The 21,505-nt window shown below is 37.3% G+C and overlaps 1 protein-coding gene across 9 annotated transcripts in view; it reads left to right on the forward strand.

Annotated features, from left to right (window-relative positions):
* The window catches only part of KIAA1109 (KIAA1109 ortholog), an 86,822-nt gene that overhangs the window by 9,874 nt on the left and 55,443 nt on the right, over nucleotides 1-21,505 (forward strand). For all 9 annotated transcript variants that reach the window (XM_041482252.1, XM_041482254.1, XM_041482255.1 and 6 more), the window contains exons 3-19: nucleotides 479-595; nucleotides 1,967-2,045; nucleotides 2,679-2,743; nucleotides 5,889-6,075; nucleotides 7,168-7,249; nucleotides 7,940-8,133; nucleotides 10,425-10,504; nucleotides 10,909-11,059; nucleotides 12,624-12,780; nucleotides 13,535-13,613; nucleotides 13,908-13,999; nucleotides 14,859-14,976; nucleotides 15,743-15,898; nucleotides 16,305-16,402; nucleotides 17,347-17,525; nucleotides 17,682-17,788; nucleotides 19,820-20,028. In XM_041482252.1, coding sequence (XP_041338186.1) covers nucleotides 479-595; nucleotides 1,967-2,045; nucleotides 2,679-2,743; nucleotides 5,889-6,075; nucleotides 7,168-7,249; nucleotides 7,940-8,133; nucleotides 10,425-10,504; nucleotides 10,909-11,059; nucleotides 12,624-12,780; nucleotides 13,535-13,613; nucleotides 13,908-13,999; nucleotides 14,859-14,976; nucleotides 15,743-15,898; nucleotides 16,305-16,402; nucleotides 17,347-17,525; nucleotides 17,682-17,788; nucleotides 19,820-20,028 — 2,150 coding nt within the window. The remainder of the gene's footprint in view (nucleotides 1-478; nucleotides 596-1,966; nucleotides 2,046-2,678; nucleotides 2,744-5,888; nucleotides 6,076-7,167; nucleotides 7,250-7,939; nucleotides 8,134-10,424; nucleotides 10,505-10,908; nucleotides 11,060-12,623; nucleotides 12,781-13,534; nucleotides 13,614-13,907; nucleotides 14,000-14,858; nucleotides 14,977-15,742; nucleotides 15,899-16,304; nucleotides 16,403-17,346; nucleotides 17,526-17,681; nucleotides 17,789-19,819; nucleotides 20,029-21,505) is intronic.

The raw sequence follows: 21,505 nt of genomic DNA on the forward strand, positions 1-21,505 counted from the left end.
ATTAGAAATTTAAGTTACAGTTCACAATTTGGAGAAGAGTAGGGAAGGTATGTGGTATGACTTTGGTGGTGTTGGGGTTTTTTAGGGTGTTCTGAAATAAATGTCCATGTGGGACAATGCATGTTACAATTCGATTTATAAAATCTGGCTTCTTAGATGGTGAGTGATGTAATGAAATAATGTGGTGCCTTCTGCAGGTCCTCTGGGAGCACAGGTTTTTTTTTATATTGGGGAATGGAAGAGCAGTGAAGAATCTGCATTTTTCTGGACTTCCCATTTCTCCTTTTTGTTCCCCCTCCATCTCTTCACACCCTTCTCACACCATCTCTCTGAAATCACCCATTAAATTGTCCATCGGTTTCAAATTTTTTGGAGAGCAGGAAGAACACTGCTGTGCCTTGTAGTCCTAATGGGTAAGGTTTTTATCTGGGTCAGTGTACTTTAAAAAATGCTTTAATTCATTGTAATCTTTCAACAGCAACAATATTGTCCTGTGGATGGATTATCTACCTAACTTACTATAATTCCCGGAACATTGGACTCATTTTAACGTTGGTTCTTAACAGATTATATAAACATGGCTACATCCATATTGGTAAGTTATGATTAATGTAATGCCACTCTTTGTCTGCTGCTGTTTATCGTACCTCAGTTTGCTAAAAACCTGAAGTCAACTCAGTGTTCCTTCGTTAGAGTGATTTGAAAACATTCAGTGGATTCCAAGCAGAGACTCAAGCATTCCAGCACTGTTCCAGCACTGCCCTTGCTTTCTAAATAAGCTGTCAGAACAACTAATCACAGGTTGATCCATACTGGGACTATGATATGTAGAATTGATACTGGCTAGAACATTTTGCATCAAAATCCATTAACTTTTTATTAAAATATTTTAAACTTTTTTCAATAAAACAGGTCAGTGCAAATCACTTGGGCACTCACCCACTTACAAAAATATCTGGTGCTGAGTCACAGAGGGCTGTAGCCCACAACCTCACTGATCACACTTTTAATTTTCTTTCACTTGCTCTTCTGCCTTCCTCTTTCTGCTTCACAGATTAGCAATGACTTCAGTTCTGGACTTTTTCTGCAACTATACCTCATAAATGTAATGGAAACTTAAAACCAAAAAACCCCACTCACACTTGGCCTGCCACAGACACCCTTGCAATTCAGTTGCTTATATCCTCAAGAACCAAAGAACTGTACTCCAAACCATGTTCAGATCCAGGTTTTTTGAAGAGCAAAATAGATTAAATACTTACTGGCTGCTACACTTATCTATAGCCTTTTATTAAAATTTCTCTGTGAGATTGCCATTAAGTAAGGGCAGCTGATATGGCTGGCCAAATATGTGGTATTCTTTATGAACCTCATCAGTAAGTAGAACATAACGTTAATTAAATCCTATGATTTGCAGCTTGGTTTCAGTTGTTTAATGTTGATTTTGTTTTTTTTTTAAATTATGGTGTACTTTCTGTGAGTGAGGTGAAAAGCCTTAGGAGAAATCTGGGCTATTGCATTACCTGCTGGTCTTTTCATACTTATTAATCCTTTTTGATACAAACATAATTTGTTGTAATAATTGGACCAAAATCCTTACAGCCATTTAAAATTTTTAAAAACAGTCCATCAGGAATCTTTGTTCCTCTGATTATGGTCTTGCACACCATGTCCTGAGACTTTAAATGTTCAAAACAGCTTTTTTAACTCTTTTGAGATTTGCATGGCCCCTGGGTGTTTCTGAGTCACTTTTGTACCTCAGGGGCTTGGTTGTATTGTTGGGTGGTGCCAAACCCAGCATCCTTTAGTTGTGTACTTTGTCTTCTGTGTTCTGAATTTCTGACTTCCCATCCGAAAAGGAACTCAAGATACCCAGTTAACCCAGTTCAGATAATTGATAATTCTCTCTGTTCGCAAAATCAACAGCTTTAGGGTAATAAGCTTTTTTTTTTTTTTTTATAATTAGGTTCCTTTTCATTTTCTGTGCTGTCTGGAAAAGTCATGGTGCGTGAAATCTACTTCATCACAGAGGACATGTCCATCAGGTACATATTTACAAGGGAGTCCCCTTCTAAATAAGTATTTTAAATACAGATCTAAATAGCACAAATCAAAATGTAGTTTTCCAAATGAGCAGTGTATTTATAAGTGTTAGACTGTCTCTTTTTTTTTTTTTTGCTAGTATTTAACACTCCTACATACTTGGGAGCTCGTTTGCTGCTTTAGCCTTATAATTTAGAAGTGAGTGCTGGATAAGATGGTAGTTGTCCTTCATATTTGTCAAATAAACCACTTTGGAGTGTGAAGGATAACAGTATTTTCTTTTATGTTTTTGACTCGCTCTTGCTCCTAAGTCTGAAAGATTCATGTTGGCCAAGTAGCTGGCATTTACTTACTGAGATACAGAATAATTTGTTTTGTGAACAGTATGCCAGCAAATAGTTTGTAGTTTTGATTCATGCTGTTAGAATTGGAAAGCCTTGAGGAGGAAATGGATGTGGGGTTTTATATGAGTTTCAGCTAAAGCAGGAATTGTGTAATACACCATGTGCAGTAATGCTTTGTGCTTTCATGTTGCTTGTAGACTGCCTCAGCTGCAGATCTCTGCACAAATTGCTTATAGGATGTTGGATTGTCACTCTCTCAACTTCTGTTTTATTCCAATTTATTTGATTTAGAATTCAAGATGGATTTATTATTTTTCGCTGGTGGAAGATGTACAACCCAAAGCAGAAGCAGCACGGTAGGTTTTCCAAAAAGGTTTCAAAGTTTCAATTTACAGGTAGCCTACAGAAACACACTTCCTTTGCACAATCACAGGCATGCAATTGCTTTGTTAATATGTACCTGAAGTACTCTGGATCCTCAGAAGGTATGGATTTGTTCACTGGTTGCAGAGGAGATGAAATAAATACAGGATTCATTATCGAGAACACGAACCCTTCCTGACACAAACCATTAATCTTAATAGTAGCATTCATTAGCTGCAGTCCAAGCATAATTGTCTCTGTATTGAAGTTGATAACTATGATGAATAGAGATGTCTTATGTTCTGCAAGTGATTTTAGTTTGAGTTTCAGCAAGTGTGTTCTTTCAGTATTTTAGTTAAAGTGTTACGGTAAGGGATGTTCTTTAGTATTTGACAAGCCTGTGTCTTGATGACATCTGTGGTTGCAGAAGTGGGGAAGTATGAAAAAAGTCATTTTTCGTCCTTATCTCTGGCTGAAGATGGATGATTAACACAGATGCAGGAGATTAATTCTATCTGCAGAAAACACAGAGAGAAAGCATAAGTAGCCTAGGGCTGTGTGCTTAATCATTTATAGGATTAGAATTTTGTTGGATGAGTCTCGGGTCCTGTTTCTCTTGACTTTTGGAGGCATCACAGCTCCATTGCTCATTCAAGGAGGTCTGGAAATGTCAGCTATCTACATCTGTGTACACGAATAGAGAGGGTCATTGAAGTTTGGAGGTTTTTTTTTCCCCACCTTGTCTTTGGAAGTGGCTTCTGCTGGTGTGAAGCCTCTTAGACTTGTCAGCAAGCTCATGGAGCTGTTGCTGTGTCAGTGCCAGTTCAGCAGTGGCAGCAGTACTACATGCAGAGTCAGTCAGGTGAATGTGAGACACTGCTCTGGGCAGTGATAGGAGTTTGGAAGAGCTGCTCATTTCTATTTACTGAGGCACTGCTCACCCTATGAGGTGGTAGGGACCATTCAAATTCATTATACTATAAAAAAGTAATTCAAGAAGTGGACCCCCATCTTAGAGTTAATTAGATTTTGCCAACCACAGGTTGCTGTCCAACGGGTTTTCATAGGATTGTCTTCATCTGCTAGTTAAAACATATTTGTCTGGTAGCTCAAAGAATGAAAAAAGGAATTGAATTTAATGCAGTGAAGATGGTTGCCTGTCCTCTGTGGTGGCATTTTTGCTTGGCAACATTGCAGGTCTTTAATGTTTCTTGCTGGCATTTAAGGCCACGTGATTAGTGGACAAATAATCCAGGTAACCACAGAAGTTAGAGGTGTCCGGGTCTGACAAAAAAAAGTAACGTGACTAAAATGCTCTTTAAGTGTTAAGTCATGCTGGGACTTGAGGTTTTGTATATATTTGGGAAATGAAAGTGGTTTAGGAACAAAAGGTGGAGGATCATGTTGTGGATAGGGCACACCCCAATGACTTGGCTTAGGTGCCACAGCCCATTATCAATTTTCACATTGTGAAACAATCTGGTAGTTACTTGTACATAATCTACCTAAATGCTTCTTTGAATCATTTAGTATCATAATATTCAGATTTGCTTGTCTCTTTTTCCTTGCCCCTTTTTTCTTTCTTTTCCAAAACTGTTTTAGCCAACCAAATTGATGTGTGGAGGTCAAACCTTATTTTTGTTGTTAGGAAAAAGAGATACTCGTCTCTTTAAATCCCGTTTAAGTAAATGAATTAGTATATATGATTTCATTTAGTAAATCAAGTCTAATGCTTGCATCCAGGAATTGAAAAATTACATTTATTTGTGTTCTTGATGCTGCTGAGATCTCCCGGGTGAGCAATTGTGTGTCCCAATCTTTGTCCATGTCATTCTTTGCCTGACTCTTATTGATGCAAGTTAAGATTGGCAACAAATGGATTTGATGGTGGTTTTATGAAAACAGGAAGGAACTGAAGCTGGCTCATTAACTTTTCTCTGTCTTCTGTTCAAGAAACCTGTGATGTCAATGGGTTCTGGAAACGTACTTTCTATGTGTATATATTTTGATAATTACATGGAAATTTCTGGTACTTTAGGTGTGCTGGGGAAAAGTGGGTTGTTATTGGGCCAGTGTTGCAGAGATGTGTGATTTTGGGGGACAGATGAGTTTTTTATCAAATTGGGTGCCTTTAATCAAGCAGATATCTCTAAACCTTGGATCTTGGGCATCTGCATTTCTTCTTTTGACCCTGACCACGAATGTTTGCTCTGAGTTTTAATTTTCCGTTTCTTTGCTGCCTTCAGTTTGTACCCCCTGAATTACAGCTTGGGGACTGCTGTAATAACCATTGATTCTTCAGCTGCCTGAAGTCTGTTTGACTTAGAAAGACCAGATGAGGTTTTTAGAGCAGCTCAGGTCTCTTGAGTCAATGTGTAATGGGCACTCTTTCAACTGGGTAATTAGGGGGAAGTGGTGCAAGCTTTTCCCTCACATTAACTGCATAATTAGGTCATACTTTCTGAGGCAAAAGTATGTCAAAGTATGTCACAATCAGCTCTCTATATGATCAGCAGATGTTAAAATAGATTTTAAGGATCAGAGAGCCAAGCTGATATAACAGTTGAAATTTTAAATTTGTGAGAATGTTGGCTGATGGTGCAAAATGAGTATGATCTGGTTAATTCTGCATATTAATGTTTTCTGTTTCTCTGTAAAAGAAAGCTTTTTTCCACTTCAGGCATGCTGTACCAGGGAGCTTGGCTAGAAAACCATTTGGGTTTTGAGATTGAGTTGCTCTCAGTGATATCTGTGCTAAAAAGCAGACATTTTTGCCAAGGCTTCTGTTCTATGCATCAAGCGAGATATTTGTTTGTTTTCATACATGAGACTGAAAAACTTCATTTACCATTTTGTGCAGTTTTTGTCTGGGTTTATTTTTGGACTGTGACCTAAGGGTGAAATGCCTTTCAGATTTAATATTTTGTATGCAGCTGTCTTATTTGCCAAGTTTTACTGATTTGCTTAGAATGCTGTAATTATTTCATGGAGTTTTTTACTGCTTTTTAATATGCACTTCAGCAGCTGTTCAGTACTGTGTGGATTGGTTTTTGCAAAATGTGCATTTTTGAGAAACTGTAAATATTCCAAGGGAATGTTGAAATAGAATTAGAACCTCTTTTCCTACTATTTGGTTAGATCCAAAGGCAGAAACTCGACTGTATATTATGGTGAATGACTTTGAATTTCACGTGTACAACCGCTCTGAGCTTTATGGACAACTTCAAGAACTGTTTGGCTTGGATCCCACAATAATTCCAGCAAAGAAAGATGATGAGAGAGCACAAGTGAATGGTAGGCAGAGAACACACACCAATCTTGAAAGGTAAATAGTTATTAATTTTGCTGTTTTGTTGATGCTTTGTTCTGCAAAGTGCTGAACTAATTGGGGAATGTTTTGTTAATGTGTGCTCTGGAGGCCAAACGAGGGAAGTACAGCTGAGAGAAATTGCACTGACAAGCCTGACAGTCTGAATCTTTTCCCTTTCCTCAGATTTCCTACCAGTAATAATTAAAAAACACAGCCAAACAAACCAAGCACTCTTGTTTAATGATCAGAGACAGGCTGAAAAATCTATTTGAAATACAGTGTGGAGAGGAAGCATGTGTTGAAGAGGATTATGCTGGCAGAATAATAATGGTTTTGCTCAGTAGAAGTAACAGCTGCTCAAGACATTGAATAGGCAAAATGTGAGGATCTCTATGGTCTTGTGTTCAGCTACACAAACTGTCTTCTGTTAATTCCTCTTTTTGGGGTACCCCAGAAAACATGGAGTGGAAATATAAAGAGTATTACATGGCTTATGTGCAGTGCAGTCAGATGTTCAATAATCAGCCTCTCTTTGGGCAGGACCTCACCAGACTGATTTACTGTCAGGAGCAGAGAGGATCTAATGAGACTTGAGTCCTGCCACTGCTGCTGGCCAGTTGCTAAATTTCAGAGTGGGCAGCTGCAGGATGCTGTGGCAGTCCTGAGTTTGAGTAAGGACTCTGCCTCCCAGCCAGTCTCATTGTGGTTTTATCTCAAGCCCTTATTGACAGGCACAGGAAAGATTTCTGCCTTTGAGGAGGATGTGTCTTGGGAAATGAAAAATCCCATGCCTCAACAGGAGTATTTAGAACAGGCCAAGATCCTCTGAGGAAGATTTATTTAACTATTGCTCTGAATTAAACAAGGCATGCTTGTTTCCTACTTGTGTCCAGCACCAAGGTGTAGCTCCATGTGCTTCCTGCTGTTCTCCCAGGCTTGGGAAGCCTGGCCAGTCATCTGCTAGCAGGTCCTTTGCAGGAGGCACTCTGCTGGGGAAGGCGTGTTCCCCAGGATCTGTGTCCTGATGACCTCTAGAAGAAAAATTTGCATGATGCTTCAGAAAAAGCAAAATACTAACTCCTTTTTTTTTTTTTGTTTTAAATTTAGTGTTAAAGTAAAAACAGAATCTCAAGACCCCTCTTCTTCCTGGAGGTCACTTATTCCAGTCATTAAAGTCAATGTGAGCACGGTGAGTGAAAAGACCCTTATAAGGAAACTATCAGTATTTGCCTAAAAAATGACACTTGCCATTCATTTTTCTTACACATTATATTTAAAATTTTTCTTTGCCTTCATGCTTTAAAAAAGCTAAAATTACATCATCAGCACTCCCCTGATAGAGTCACAAATCCTGCTGGTGCTGGTGGAAACACAGCTGTGTTCTAACTTCTGGGAAATACTCATGCCTTAGGCTTAGTAATGATTTCCAGAATATCACCAAGTAATTAAATTGTGGCTGTAGTACAGTATAGGGTGTGTTGGTTTTTTGGCTGGTGTTTGGGGTTCTTTTTTTTTTCCCCCCTGCATGTTTTAATAGGGGAATTTGGACACATTGTTTAAAAGTTGATGTTATATCCCAAAACCACACCCCGCCTCAAAAAACCCAAATGAACGACAGCAAAAAAGGATCAGGAAAGCTGTTATTGAGTTAATAGAAGAAAAAAGTCAGAGTTTAACATACAAGGTAATATTTATAGATATGCACAGGTTATGGCCAGGACTTTTGTCCATGTACTTCATTTGTCCATGGCTGGTTCAATTGCATTTTTATAGGTAAATAAATACTTAAATGTAAGAGTTTGAGTGTAATGTAAACAGATATGTAAATATAAGAGATCAGTGATTACCTGTGAGTTACTGGTTTTGCTTTTTGATTTAGGGTCGCTTGGCATTTGGGAATCATTATCAGCCACAAACACTTTGCATTAACTTTGATGATGCCTTTTTGACATACACCACAAAACCACCTTCAAGCCACCTTGACCAGTTCATGCACATTGTGAAGGGAAAATTGGAAAATGTTCGAGTCATGCTGGTTCCGAGTCCAAGATACGTTGGTCTTCAAAATGATGAGTAAGTTTGGGGTATTTCTGTATCCATATTGTTTTATTATTTATTTTAGAAACACAAAAAAGAGAATTTTTTTTTGTGCTACAATGTCTTTAATTTACTCAGTGTGTTTAGATAGTTGCCATTTGTTACCACTCTGAAGGTTTTTGATTTTGGATCTTTGAACAAATTTCATTTATGGAAAGCACTGGTTTTCTGTGTTATTCTAGGTTTGTGGGTTTTGTGTGTGTTCTGCTCTATTATTAATCATAGAATAGTTTGAGTTAGAAAGGTTTCTTTGAATGCCATCTAGTTCAACCCCTCTACAATGAGTAGGGACATCTTCAACCAGATCAGATTACTCAGAGCCCCATCCAGCCTGGCCTTGAATGTTTTCAGGGATGTGGCATCTTGTGTCCAAGGTCTGTTCTCCTTCTCTCAGGTACAAGAGCTATACCCAGGCTTTGCCACCACTGAATTTCTAGCTGAAATGCAAGGGTTTAAGGTGTTGACTTTTGTGAAGCTGATTCATGGTTTAGGAAATACTAATAAAAACTGGGCAAAAGCTGTGTAATACTTGGTAGAGGGGAAAATGTGTTATCTTTTGAAGACAGATTGCTGATCCTTTTACCTCTGTGTGTTTTGCATAAGCAGGGTTAGGCAGCTTGAACAAACTGAAGGAAGTCAAACACAAGCCTGAGTACTTGCATGAAGTAATAAAATAAACTGTACATCATTTGTACCTTAATTGGCTTTTTATCAGCCAAATACTGCTGTTTGTAACATGGCTTTATGTTTTTCCAAGAACATTCTGTGGCTGTGCACAGAATCTTACTCTTTCAACATGACGACAAAGGAAATTTCTGCAACTAATATTGAAAACAAACAAGATTAAAACAAAATAGGATTAAGATACTCAAACTATTAGCTTTTCCTCCTGCTTCCTCTAAGTATTTGCTTTTTATGCTCTTACCATCCCTGCAGCTCCTGATGGCTGACGGATGGCATTTGTGCACAAAATGTGCTCTAATTTACTGGACAAATTCAAAAAATTGCTGAATTCACTGGAAATTGAGAATATTCAACTCTTTAGAGCCTGCACTCTTACCCTGCTGGGTGTTTTAACTTACAGAAATTTCTGTAGCCAGTGAATATATGAAAAACAGCCAAGTAGCTTGATGAAATTTGTAACAGACTGACAAATCAATACAAACATCAACATTTCACCTTGGAAACTGACATTTTGTTTTAAAAACATCAATCTCAACACTTTTATCACTCTTTGCAAATAAGTCCTCTGAAATTGAAGAAAAGAAAAAAAGTGGTGCTAGGGAAAGCAGGTCAAAGTAGACATTTGGAGGCAGCAGGCTGAAGGTTCAGGATAGATATTAGGGAATACTTTAAAATGATAATGATAATCTCATTTTAAATTATTGCCAATATCTAGTTTGTGTTAAAGTATTTGGTCTTTTGCTGCTGTTGTTACTGTCAAAGTAAACTTAGTTTCAAGGTTCCTGCTCTGTTGCTTTTGAAGTTTCTGGCAGTACATGATTTCTACATCTGCAGTCTACCATGTTTTCCAAGGTTTCCTGCCTTTGAAAGTGAGCTGTGGTAAAATGGGCTATGTGCTCTAACAGGTCACGTTCAAACAGTCATAGGAATTGTCTTTTTTTTGTCAAGAAATGACAGTTTATGAAAGTGGCTGAGAAGCTTCAATAGTGCCTTTTGCAGTAAAACCAGAATTATTAATATGTAAATTAAGGTGGGAAAGGGATTGTAATATACCAGTATAATAGTGTTAGGAGAAATGTTTCATCTCTTAGCTTTATCACTTAGATCTTTTTATATTGAGGGAAGTGTTATTGAGGCGAAACAGCTTTTTTTTTCTTTTTCCTTTTTTTTATTAACTAATAGTCTAATTACTGAAAGTCTTGTCCCTTTGGTGTAGAGGGCTATTTTAGTGAGAAAACAATTAGCAGGTGAAAGAACAATATAGGACAAGGAGAAAGGAACTCTTGACTGAAAGAAACACTGAAAGTAAAACTTCAGTAGTTACTTGTGGTTTAGAATGTGAGAAATACCTTTGTGGAGAAGAACCTGGTACCTTCATGCTTGAGTTAACTAAACTTTTAAGTTATTTAATGTAATAGTTATAATAGTGGTAGCAATGTTATGATCAAGGGTTTGGTTTTTTTCTCAAATCATTATGCAAATCCATTATGCTTAATATGTTGCATTTGAAATTACTTGAATTCATCAAGGTCTATCTTGGCATGTGGAATTTTACTCTTCATCTTTTCACTCTTTCCTTGCAGACCACCGAGGCTGATGGGTGAAGGTTTTGTTGTAATGCAGTCCAATGATGTTGATATCTATTACTACATGGATGAACCAGGTACAATCTGTTAAATACAAAGATAGTTTGGGTTTTTTTTTAGAGGTGAAAAATCCAAATGCTAAGAGAGCTAATGCAATGTTTTGGAGCCAATAGAATTATCATAAATATGCTTTTGCTCTAACTGCCCTTGAAGTATTGCCTGAATCTTGAAAAAAGACAACACATTTGGTAATGGTGTGTACAGGTGTAGGACAGGTGGCAATTTTGGATCATTTCTGGTCATATTTCTTGTCCTTCCACTGGAAGTCTGCATTGAATTGTGTCTTGATATGTACACACTGTAGTGCTCTCAAATCAAACTGCTCTGAGGACACTAATTGTCTTGTGCTTAAGCAAACATCTCTCATGCTGACTTGAAGCAGCTTCCTTTAATAATGTGTTTAATATTTTATGTAATACAGGTCTTGTACCAGAGGAGACAGAGGAAAGTAATGATGGAGAAGCCAGCAATGAAGACAGCAAATTACAGGACCTGCCACCATGCTGGGGTTTGGACATTGTGTGTGGGAAAGGGACAGACTTCAACTATGGGCCTTGGGCTGATAGGCAGAGGTATGAACATGATTTACAGCTTTCATCTTAATATCCAGTATTACTGAGAAAGCTTTCTCAAGTTTTCATTGTGTGATTGCTCAGAATTTGTGTGTTTTAGGGCAGACCAAGTCTGAAAGAAGAGTCCTGCCACAATGGTTTAAGATTAGTAAATTCACTGGTGTTTGTCTTGTTGACCTTCCAAAGTTAGGATTACTCTCACTATTAAATTAATAGATTATGTTCCCTTTTTGTAAGCAAAGTATTTTTACTGTTGATTATCAAGTAAAAGGTTTAACTTGTTAATTGGTTATCTTAGATTTATCAAGCTCCTGTTAGCTAATATGGGAATAAACTGCATATTGATGAGGAAATTTTAGGGAAGCGGAAATTTGGCTATGAAAATACTAAAGGAGGAATAATTTATCCTTGCTTAACATAATCAGCTGCTTGATGTTATCTCCAAAGTATTTATTATCTAGCTATTTTAATACAAAATATTAGGCTAGAGTTCTATTGCTCTTCACTTGGCCCTGGATGTTTTGCACATGAGCATTTCTGGTGAGGACAATAGGGTTGTTTAGAGAGTGAAGGACTATTAAGCACAAGTGACATAATCAGTGCTTTCCCTCTTTTCCCCTGTTAATTACAGGCTGGCACTTGGCCTTCACTAATTCTCCTGTGAAACTGTTATGATTTCCTGTCTCTCAGGAGTGTGAGGATGGCAGCCCAAAGAGTAGTCATTAGATATGATAGTGCATTTAAGAGAAAATGTCGCTTTCTAGAACTTTTGGCTAGAAATATGAGGTCAATGAATCATTAATGATACTTTTAATACTCCAAATAAAGCTTGCCCTATAATGGACTGCTTTTTATAATCTTAACTGGCTCAGTAGAAAGCAGTTTAGTGCAGAGTGCATACAGTTCCTAGATACTAGGAACAATTTTGCATCTTGCTGTGGATAGATCATGGAAGTTTGGAAACTTTTAAGCTGCTACAACAGCCAGATACAACAGGGTGCAGGAAGGAATTCCACCCCATTGAGACCTATGTAAGCTCTGCTGTCTGTGCTTCATCACTCTGCCTTTCCTGTCAGGTATTTCATGGCACATTCAGCTATAAATCTGTAGAAATGTGGCTTCCATTCTGAGGTCTAAAGTTTTGTATTTTCTTCATTTCTGGGCTTACATCCATTATTTATGCACAAAATGAAGAATAAAAAGATGACTTCCTACTATGCTTTTGTAACAGATTTTATAAACCAAGGATTAGAAATAAGAAGAAAAACAAGATTTGTTTGCCTTCTGAATTAACTTGAAGACAAAAGCCACAAATTTTAACTTCTTGCCATTGGCACTTTTGGAGATTTCAATAATGAGTTGGAAGATGAATCTGGAATGATAAAAATATTCAACAAACATTCTTCCTTACCACATCCACTGCTTGTCTAAAGACAGCCAGTCAGAGTGAAGACCTCTCAGCTAAGATAGTTAAATGAACCAAGTAGATGCACAAATATACGTATGTATTTCTTCTGAGAACAAAAAGCAACTCTGTTTTTTTTTTCTTTTTCTTCTCCACTAGGGATTGCTTGTGGAAGTTTTTCTTCCCACCAGACTACCAAGTTATGAAAGTCTCAGAAATTGCTCAGCCTGGGAAACCAAGACAGATCCTTGCTTTTGAGCTGCGAATGAATATCATTGCAGATGCCACCATTGATTTGCTTTTTACCAAGAACAGGGTAAATAATGAAACTTTATCAAGAAATTAACTTTGTCTACTGTGCTTTTTGGGTGTGCACTGTTTTACTTGTCTCAGGTGTTTATTACAGAACTATGGATTTAAAAGCCAGGTGATTTTTATCTTAGTTTTTTATAATTATGAGCAAACCTTTCAAACGGAAATGTATTCTTAGTGGCATTACTTTAAGTTTAAGCTTTAAAGGTAATCTTAAGCCATGCCAGCTCCTACAGTCTTGGGGCTTCATGATCTGGGCATGTCCTGTGCAATCTTAAATTCTGATGAAGGTCACCATGGTAGATAAAAAACCCAATTTGTTCTAATATTTCTGAATGAGGAGATTGCATTGGGGGGCACCAAACTTGTATGTGTAGGAGTTGGGATTTTTCTTGTCCTTGTTGCTACTCTTCTAAGTGGGGTACAGCATCACTTCGTTGTACCTCTGTTTTGCTCTTTTGTGGGGGAACTGAAAGGGTTAGAATTGTAGTGTCAGATACATAAATTAGTCTGTCCTCCCAGGCCTTGGATCAGAGTATTTTATGCTGTTTCTCTAACTGGACTTCAGTCAGCACTTGTTAAGCCTAAAAACAGTGTTATTTTGTATCAATATATATTGATAGTTCATTAGTGAATTTTCCGAAGGTAAGAAAGACTTCAGTCATCAGGTGCTTTAGTCCAGGTGTGGATAATGGCATCCAGGGGCATAAACAAACCTAGGAATCACATTTGGACTGTTTTGCTTTCTTGCAATGCAGGAAACAAACGCTGTGCATGTAAACGTTGGTGCAGGATCCTATTTGGAAATAAATATTCCCATGACAGTGAGTGAAAATGGTGAGTTAAGGCTAAGCCTGATTTGTTTCCCTACTGTTTTTCCTGAGCATTTACCTTAATTCCTGTGTGTGTCAATATCTTTTTTATTTTATCTTTTTCCTTTGTAGTCTTGAGATTTGTATTCCTAAGGAAAGGAACAAAAATACTTCCTTGTACAGTTTACTGCAAGATATTAAGGCAAATATCCCTTAGGGTACTACTTGTAGTGGACTACTGAAATCACTGGTAAAAATTGTTTAAATATTGGTCTAACTCTTGTGTCTGAATGATCATTTGATAACTTTTGTTTGCCAGGCTATTCACCTACAATTAAAGGGCAACTCCTCCACGTGGATGCCACCAGCAGCATGCAGTACAGGACTCTCTTGGAAGCAGAAATGCTGGCTGTAAGTGTTCATTAATAAGCACAAAGCTTCAGTCTCCAGAGGATTTTTTAAAAAGAACATATTTATTTTTCTGTGGAGCAGTCTTTAGTTTCTTAATGCAGGAAAATGCCTTTTTAGTATGTTTTGCAGGACCTTAATATATAAGGAATTTATATATATCAACATAATTGTGCATGTGTGTAACCTTTAGCGACTTAAAAAGCACTAACTTGGTGTATAAATTACCTATTTAGAAATGTTGCCTCATTTGCTATGTAGCCACGTGTTCATACACGCTTTGCCTTAATTAATAATTATGCTCACTAGCTCTGCTAAAGGATGTGTGTGCACAAGTACTTAAAAACACTCAAGTGTGCTTGAACTACTTGAGACATATTTAATGCTGCATTAATCTTTTGTTTGCCTAATATTTAACTTCTGCAGTATTGTGGTTGTGTAGATTACCCTTCTTATTGGTTTTTAAATGATCTTATTCAATTGATATTTTTAATATTTGAATTTGAACAATATATCAATGGTTGAAAAATATTCTGGGGTATTTTCTTTTTTTCTTTTCATTAAAAGTGGTGCTTTTAATGAAAACTTTACATTTTAAATTGCTTTGTACATCTACAGCAGCAGATGTATCTGAAACTCATACTATACCTTTCCAAATAAATGAATACACTAACATTTGACCTTCAAACACAGAAGGAGAGACAGATTAAATTATTAAGGAACTAGAAGTACCTTCTGTTCATCCCAGCAGGGAAACAGTTTTAATTATTCAGCAGGGTACATATGTGAAAACTGCTGAGAGACGGGGTCGGGCATTGTCATCTTTTCAGGTAATCCTGATGCTTTAATTTCTTGCCCACAGTTCCATATCAATGCCAGCTATCCCCGGATATGGAACATGCCACAGACATGGCAGTGTGAGCTGGAGGTCTATAAAGCAACCTATCATTTCATCTTTGCTCAGAAGAGCTTCTTTACAGGTAACCTCTTTGCTGAATAAGTTATGTGACAAATATTCTTTCTTTGGGATTTCTTTTCAAATTTTGCTGAGTTGTGCAAGGTCAGGTTCTCTGATTTCATGTATTTAAGGTAACAAATTGTTTCTGAGGACAAAGTTCCTGATGCCTATAGAATGTCCAACTACATGGTATTCTTACATTTGAATAGAAGTACAAATAATTTAATTTTCTAATGTCTAAATAAATTTGATTTGCAGTTAAGTGATCCTAAATTTATTTCTTACTAGAACTCTTACCACAGCTACTGATTTGCTTAGTTTGTCACCCATGATGTTGATTTCTTCTGATATCTCTCTTTGCTTGGCTCATTTTCAACTACTTGGGCTTTGGATTGTGTCCCTGTGGCTGACAGATGATGAGGAAAAGTAATTTGCTCCTCAGGGTTCTGGCTGTGAGAAAGAAGGCAATGCAAGGTGGAACAGCACCACCCAACTGCTACTGGAAGCTCCAGCTGCAGTAATGGAAAGAATACAGCCCCATCACTGCAGTGCTGCCTGGGCTAATTAGCCCTGCTGGGAGGAAGGTTTAATTAGCGCCAGCATGGTGCCGTGCTAATAAAGTTATCCCCTGAGTGAGGCCAGAGCCATTGTCTGGGTAGTGCCACAGTGCCCAGAGTAACCTGCTGCTGTGGTCAGGGCAAAAAATCAGCTTCTCCAACACAAAAATCCTAAGGAATCACTCACCTGATAGCTACTAACTCACTTTTTATTGCTTGGGGTGGGTCTAGATTTGATCCAAGACTGGTCCAGTGACAGCGCACCTGATATTTTTTCATTTGTTCCATATATGTGGAACTTCAAAGTCATGTTCCATCAGTTTGAAATGATCTGGGCAGCAAATCAGCACAACTGGATTGACTGTTCCACCAAACAGCAGGAGAATGGTGAGATCACTTTTTTTTTATTAGGGAGAAGTAGCATATACAACAAAAAATCATCAACAAAATGCAGTGTGTATAAATGTACATAAAGTGCTAGAATTACATCCAAAACCTTGTGGGTAAAAAAAGCACCAAGTTATTATAGTTATTTCTATTGTTTTCCTGCAGTTTCCTTGTGCTAAGTACAGTGTCTTTTTAGAAAGAACAAGCTGTAGGTAGCAAATACTTTCAGAATAATTGATTACAGTAATTTATTACTTCAAGTACAGCATAGTTAAATGGTAATATTCTGTGTCATGAGTTCTTTAATATCTTTTAATTATAACTACCTTATGTTTGATATTTTATCCAAGAACGAAATAGGGGGTAATTGTGACAAATTTGTTTGTTTTTTCCTTTTCCCTCCCAGTTTATCTAGCAGCTTGTGGAGAAACACTGAACATTGTTTTTTCTCTGCCTTTCACTGACTTTGTTCCAACCACATGCAATACTAGATTCTCCTTAAGGGTAAGGAGATGTTATAAATGTGAGACTTGTCTTGTAAATGTGAGACCCTTTCCTGAAAGAAAAATAGTCTTTTTCACTTTCAGTTCATAGAATTTTTCTTTTAGTAACCCAGAGGTAAATGGTTTCAGTTTACTTGTGCGAAGCATTTAATCATAGGCTGTTGTAATTTATATATACATAGATGCACAAAAATAAAAATATTTCTGAAAAATACAAACATGCATATGCTTCACACAATACATATAGATACACATTTAGTATGTATATTTATTATACATACTTAAACTGTATGTCTATGTTTTATCACTTGGAATTCTGTTCCCCTTTATTTATGGAATGTGAAAACCTAATGTGTGTTCAAAGATAGAATCAAATACTGTACTGGGTACCCCCAAACCATTTTGGAAAGCAATCTTCCAGATTTTTAAGGGGTTCTGTAACATAAATGATGGTCACAAAGTGTTTTTAACAGATGCAGATAATTCTTTGAATTACTGTGCTTTTTGTCTTCCTTAAAATAGAAGCTGTCTACTGCTGCTAAAAATAAAAAACTAATTGATGGTGATGTTGCTCATTTGGTATAATTTGATAGCAAAGAAATCGATGTTTTATAGATTTCATTCTTTTTAAAGTGTGATTTAGTTGAGATGTGGAGTCAGCTTGTTTTAGTTATTTAATTTCTGCAGTAGAACAACAGTGATCACTAAAAGCTGCCCAGTGTTTTATAGATTGCTCTAGTGATGTGAAAGTTATTGGAATTGTAAGCATTCAGAACTGCAGAGCTCTTGGGATTGCACTAAAACTTGCTGGGAAACAGATTTCTTGTCTAATTATGCCTTTATGGAAAATAAAGATGGTGGCACATATAAAAATGAAAATAGCTTGAGCCTTGTGCATAAAGTGAATGTAAACCAACTTTCCTGTTGCTGATGTTTGTTTTTTAGGGAGAAGATGTTGATCTTCATTTGTATCTGCCTGATTGCCATCCTAGTAAATATTCCCTTTTTATGCTGGTAAAGGATTGTCAGCCCAATAAAATAAGTCCTGAGTCCTGTATTTCTTCAGAATGTCAAAGTGGTCAGAAAACAGGCAAACCCAAATGGAGGAACATTACTCAAGAAGAGTGAGTTTTATTGAGCTATTTCAATATATATATATTTATGTTGACTATTCTTATTTATTTGTTTTGTTTGTGACTCATGAACTTTTGAGGTTGCTTTAAAAATACTTAAAAGAAGTATTGTGCTTGAAATAAAAGGGTGCTGTTTCCTTTTGAAAGGGCTGGATGGGTTGAATGCTGGACAGTCCCAAGTGTTGTGTTTACAATTGACTACTCCTGGCACCCAATTTATCCTCAGAAGGCAGACGAGCAGTTAAAGCAATCCTGTAAGTGTCACTACCTTTTCCTTGTTAGCTTGGTTCATTTGGGAAGCTGCTGGGACTTTGGATCACACTGCTTCCATCTGTAGAGATGAACTTGGAACTGAATTGCTGTTTTATGTCTCAGGGGAGTGTTTTGATCATTAGAATGCACTGGGATTGATTTAAAACCTGACAGGATTCCATGCTGCTACATTTCAGGATGTGTCCCAGTTCCTGATGTAAAAAAGAGCATACTGTCTGCAGTTCACTTCTCCTTGTCCTTAACAAAGTGGATCTCTTAAATAGGTTGTTGCACAAGATAAAATATCACTTGGTATATTAAACACCAGGATATTAAATAGGAAGTAAAATATTTTTGGCCATATCATGTTCCTTAGGTTTTCTAAGTTTTTTTTGATTTTTGGATGTTGTGATCTGATCTTCTGATTTAAGTGTTTAAATACATTGTATATGAGATGTAAAATACTGTCTTCCCTTTATGGATATCAAACTGTGACTTTATTGTTCACTGTTCAAGTGAACCATCAGAAATGAGTGTTGAACTGGTCAGTCAAATTCTCAAGTCCAAGAATTTATTTTAACTGTCTAAATATTTCTAGATAACTAACATCCTATAATTATGTGCTTGCAAAAAAAAAATGTTACAGAGATTAAAGTAAGTTAATTTAAATGCAGAGGGAGGTGTGCAGGAGGTTATGGGGTTACATAAAACTCTTTCCAGTTGAGATTCTAGAAGCAGAATTGATGGAGGAGAAATGTTAGAAGAATAATGAGGGCTAATTTGAAAGGGCCACAATCAGCAGGTGTTAGAAGACATGCTGGATGGCATTTTTAGGGTTTGAGTTCCAACAATTCACATCTAAAAGAACTCTGATTTGTGAGGGTGAAGCAGAAAAGGTGAGATTGATTTTGCAGATGCTCATTAAGTGCTCTTGAGAGACTGTCAGCTTGTGTCAAATGTGCATCCCTCACATTCTGCAAACATTTCCTCATATTTGTAGCAATTGAAACCTGCATTTGCAAGTTTGTACATACACAGGTAATTCATCTGCAGCTTCCTCAAGTGATTAATTCAGCAGTCCACCTCATTCCTACTCTGTGGTGCTGATGGAATCTGCAGTAGCAGCATCTGTGTTTTATTTTGAGTCAGTCCATAAAACTCTGAGAAATCTGTTGCATTACAGAAGCTGTAGTTTCCATAAAAAGTGGTCATCTCACTGCAGCATTTGGCTGATGCATAACTCATAAGGTGGTGCAAGCACTGAAGACAATAACTGGGAGTTCAAGCCTTGGAGGTTTCTGGCTGCAGGTGTCTGCAGTTTTGTGTGTGCCAGTTCTTCCCGTTAAACTGGCACCTGAAATCTTCCTCCAGCTGGAGCATCAATTTTTGATGGTTTTCCCACGGAGTTCTCTACTCCCCAGCAATCAATTCACATCCCCAAAATACTTCCAGTTACTCATTGCATTCTCATTGCCTTTCCTCTATTAAGAAAGACAGTTTTTGGGCTCTCTTGTTCCTAACTCCAACTAGAAAGAAGGGGTAGGAAGCAGGATGTGAATTTCCAAACTGTTTTGTGACTAGAGTAATTGAGTTGTTGGAGACAAAATTTTGGCCTACAGAGCTACTAGTTGAGAATAGATTTTTAGTACAACTTTGCACTTTGCATGTTTATTCTCTCTTGTTTATCCTGCAGTAGCTGTGTGGTTGTGGGAAATCTGCTCTGCTGAAATGAAAGCATGTCTCTGTTTAACTTCAAAAGCAAGATAAATACACTGAATACTTTCTTTTCAGAACTTCAGGGATTGTTTTTCTCTTGCATAATTAACATTGACTAAAATATTCAATAGTTTCTTGTCTTCCCATAGTTACTAGAGATGAAAAACTAGATCTGTAGCATAGACATGCTAATGTAATTATACAAGTTAGATGCCAAAAGTTGTATATTTAATACACGTTCCTGTTGGCTAAACTTTGTCCAACAGAAGCCTAAGTTGTAATCGGAATCTATTTTCTACTCTTCTTTTGCTCCCAAGTGTCAGAAATGGAAGAAACCATGTTGTCTGTGCTCAGGCCGTCGCAGAAAACCAGCGACAGCGTGATTTCATCTCCCACAGCTTCCACCCGCCTCCCCCTCGACCCCTCGGAGCTGCCCCCGGATAAGCTGCACGTGGAGCTGGAACTCTCCCCAGATTCCCAGATAACCCTCTATGGACCCTTGCTCAAAGCCTTTCTCTCCATAAAGGTAGGCAGAGGAGCACGACTGGTCAAATTTATGAGTGGCCACTTGTAGGAAAGGGAAAGAATTGGTTTTAACATGGAAAGTTCAAATTCTGAAGAATAAATAAATTTGGATGCAAACTTTTGGTAGGCACTAGTTCTGGTTGAGAATTGCTTTGGTGATCTGGTATAGCTGGGATGAATTTTATTGTCACAGGCTTGTGAGAAGACTTATTCTTTCCAGAAATACTGCATGTTCTGGACATGTGCAGAAAATTTCTTCTTTCAGTTTTCTACTAGTAAAATAAAAAAAAAAATTCCATGATCATGACTAGAGCTAATCTAAACTCCAATTTTTATGCCAAGTTATACCAGAGCCCATGCTTTTGGTGCATTTTAAGTTCTCCAGTGTGTTGTTATTCTTAGCTAGATTCCATGACATTTCTGGAGTTGGGATCATGGAGGGGATTGGGGAAGGACATGAGAATAAGCTTAATTTAAAAAGCTTCTTCAGTAAATATTAGAGAAGGATTATGCATCCTTTTCTTGGCATTAGTCTATTATGCTTTAGAATGTGTGTTTTGTTTTTTTTGCTGTTTTGTCTTCCATGACTGTTTTTTTAGGGTGTCTAAATTTAATTCCTTCCTATCTCCCTTGCCCTCCCTTGTGGTGACAAAAGCCAAGACAGTTGAGTGTGTCAATTCTGTTGGACTAACAGCAAAATGCTTGGGGTTTGGTTGATTTTTGTGGTTGTTTGTTTTTTGTTGGTTTTTTTGTTTGGTTTTTTTTTTTTGTTTTTTTTTTTTTTTTTTTTTTGTGTGTGGGGGGTTTTGGGTTTGGTTTTTTTTGGTGGGTTTTTACTGGTTTGTTTTCTCTGAACATCTGTTCAACCTGTGCCAGTCTAGGCTGAGGTAATGCTTCTGGAGGCTGGCATTTTGGAGCAGAGGTTGAGGAATTTTCTGAGACAGGTGATCAATATAAGGACTCGCTGAAACAGTAATTTTCATTAATTTCTATAAACTATAGCATGTAAGCAAGGAACAGCAGAAAATACTGTTTTGTAGAGTATAGGACTTGCAAATATGCTCATTATTTTTTCATGTTGTCGATAAAATAAATAGGATTAAAATTAGGCCAGTACTGCATCTTGAAGACTTGTTTTCTCCTGGTACAGAGCAAATGAAGCCATGTTTGAATTGTTTATTGGACCCTCTTTTTGAAGCCCATAAATTCATGGGGGAGTTCTGGCTTTTCAAAGCAGCCCCATTTCAGTGCTTTTTGCCTCCGGAGAGAAATGCAAACATTAGATCCCTGATTCTGTAGTGATTTCATTTTTAGGTGCACATTTCTCATGTGAAATTTAGCTTTTCTATTCTGATTCTCAAAAGAAATTTTTAATTAATAGCTTGTTTATGCAAATGTGCACCTATTGCTCTTTTTAGCATTTTTGTGGCTCTGTTTAGAACTTTTAGTCCAGCTGTGATGGCATAATCTCTTGAAAG

Source organism: Pyrgilauda ruficollis, unplaced genomic scaffold (assembly GCF_017590135.1).
Source record: "Pyrgilauda ruficollis isolate IOZ18807 unplaced genomic scaffold, ASM1759013v1 scaffold58, whole genome shotgun sequence".
Taxonomy (NCBI): Eukaryota; Metazoa; Chordata; class Aves; order Passeriformes; family Passeridae; genus Pyrgilauda; species Pyrgilauda ruficollis.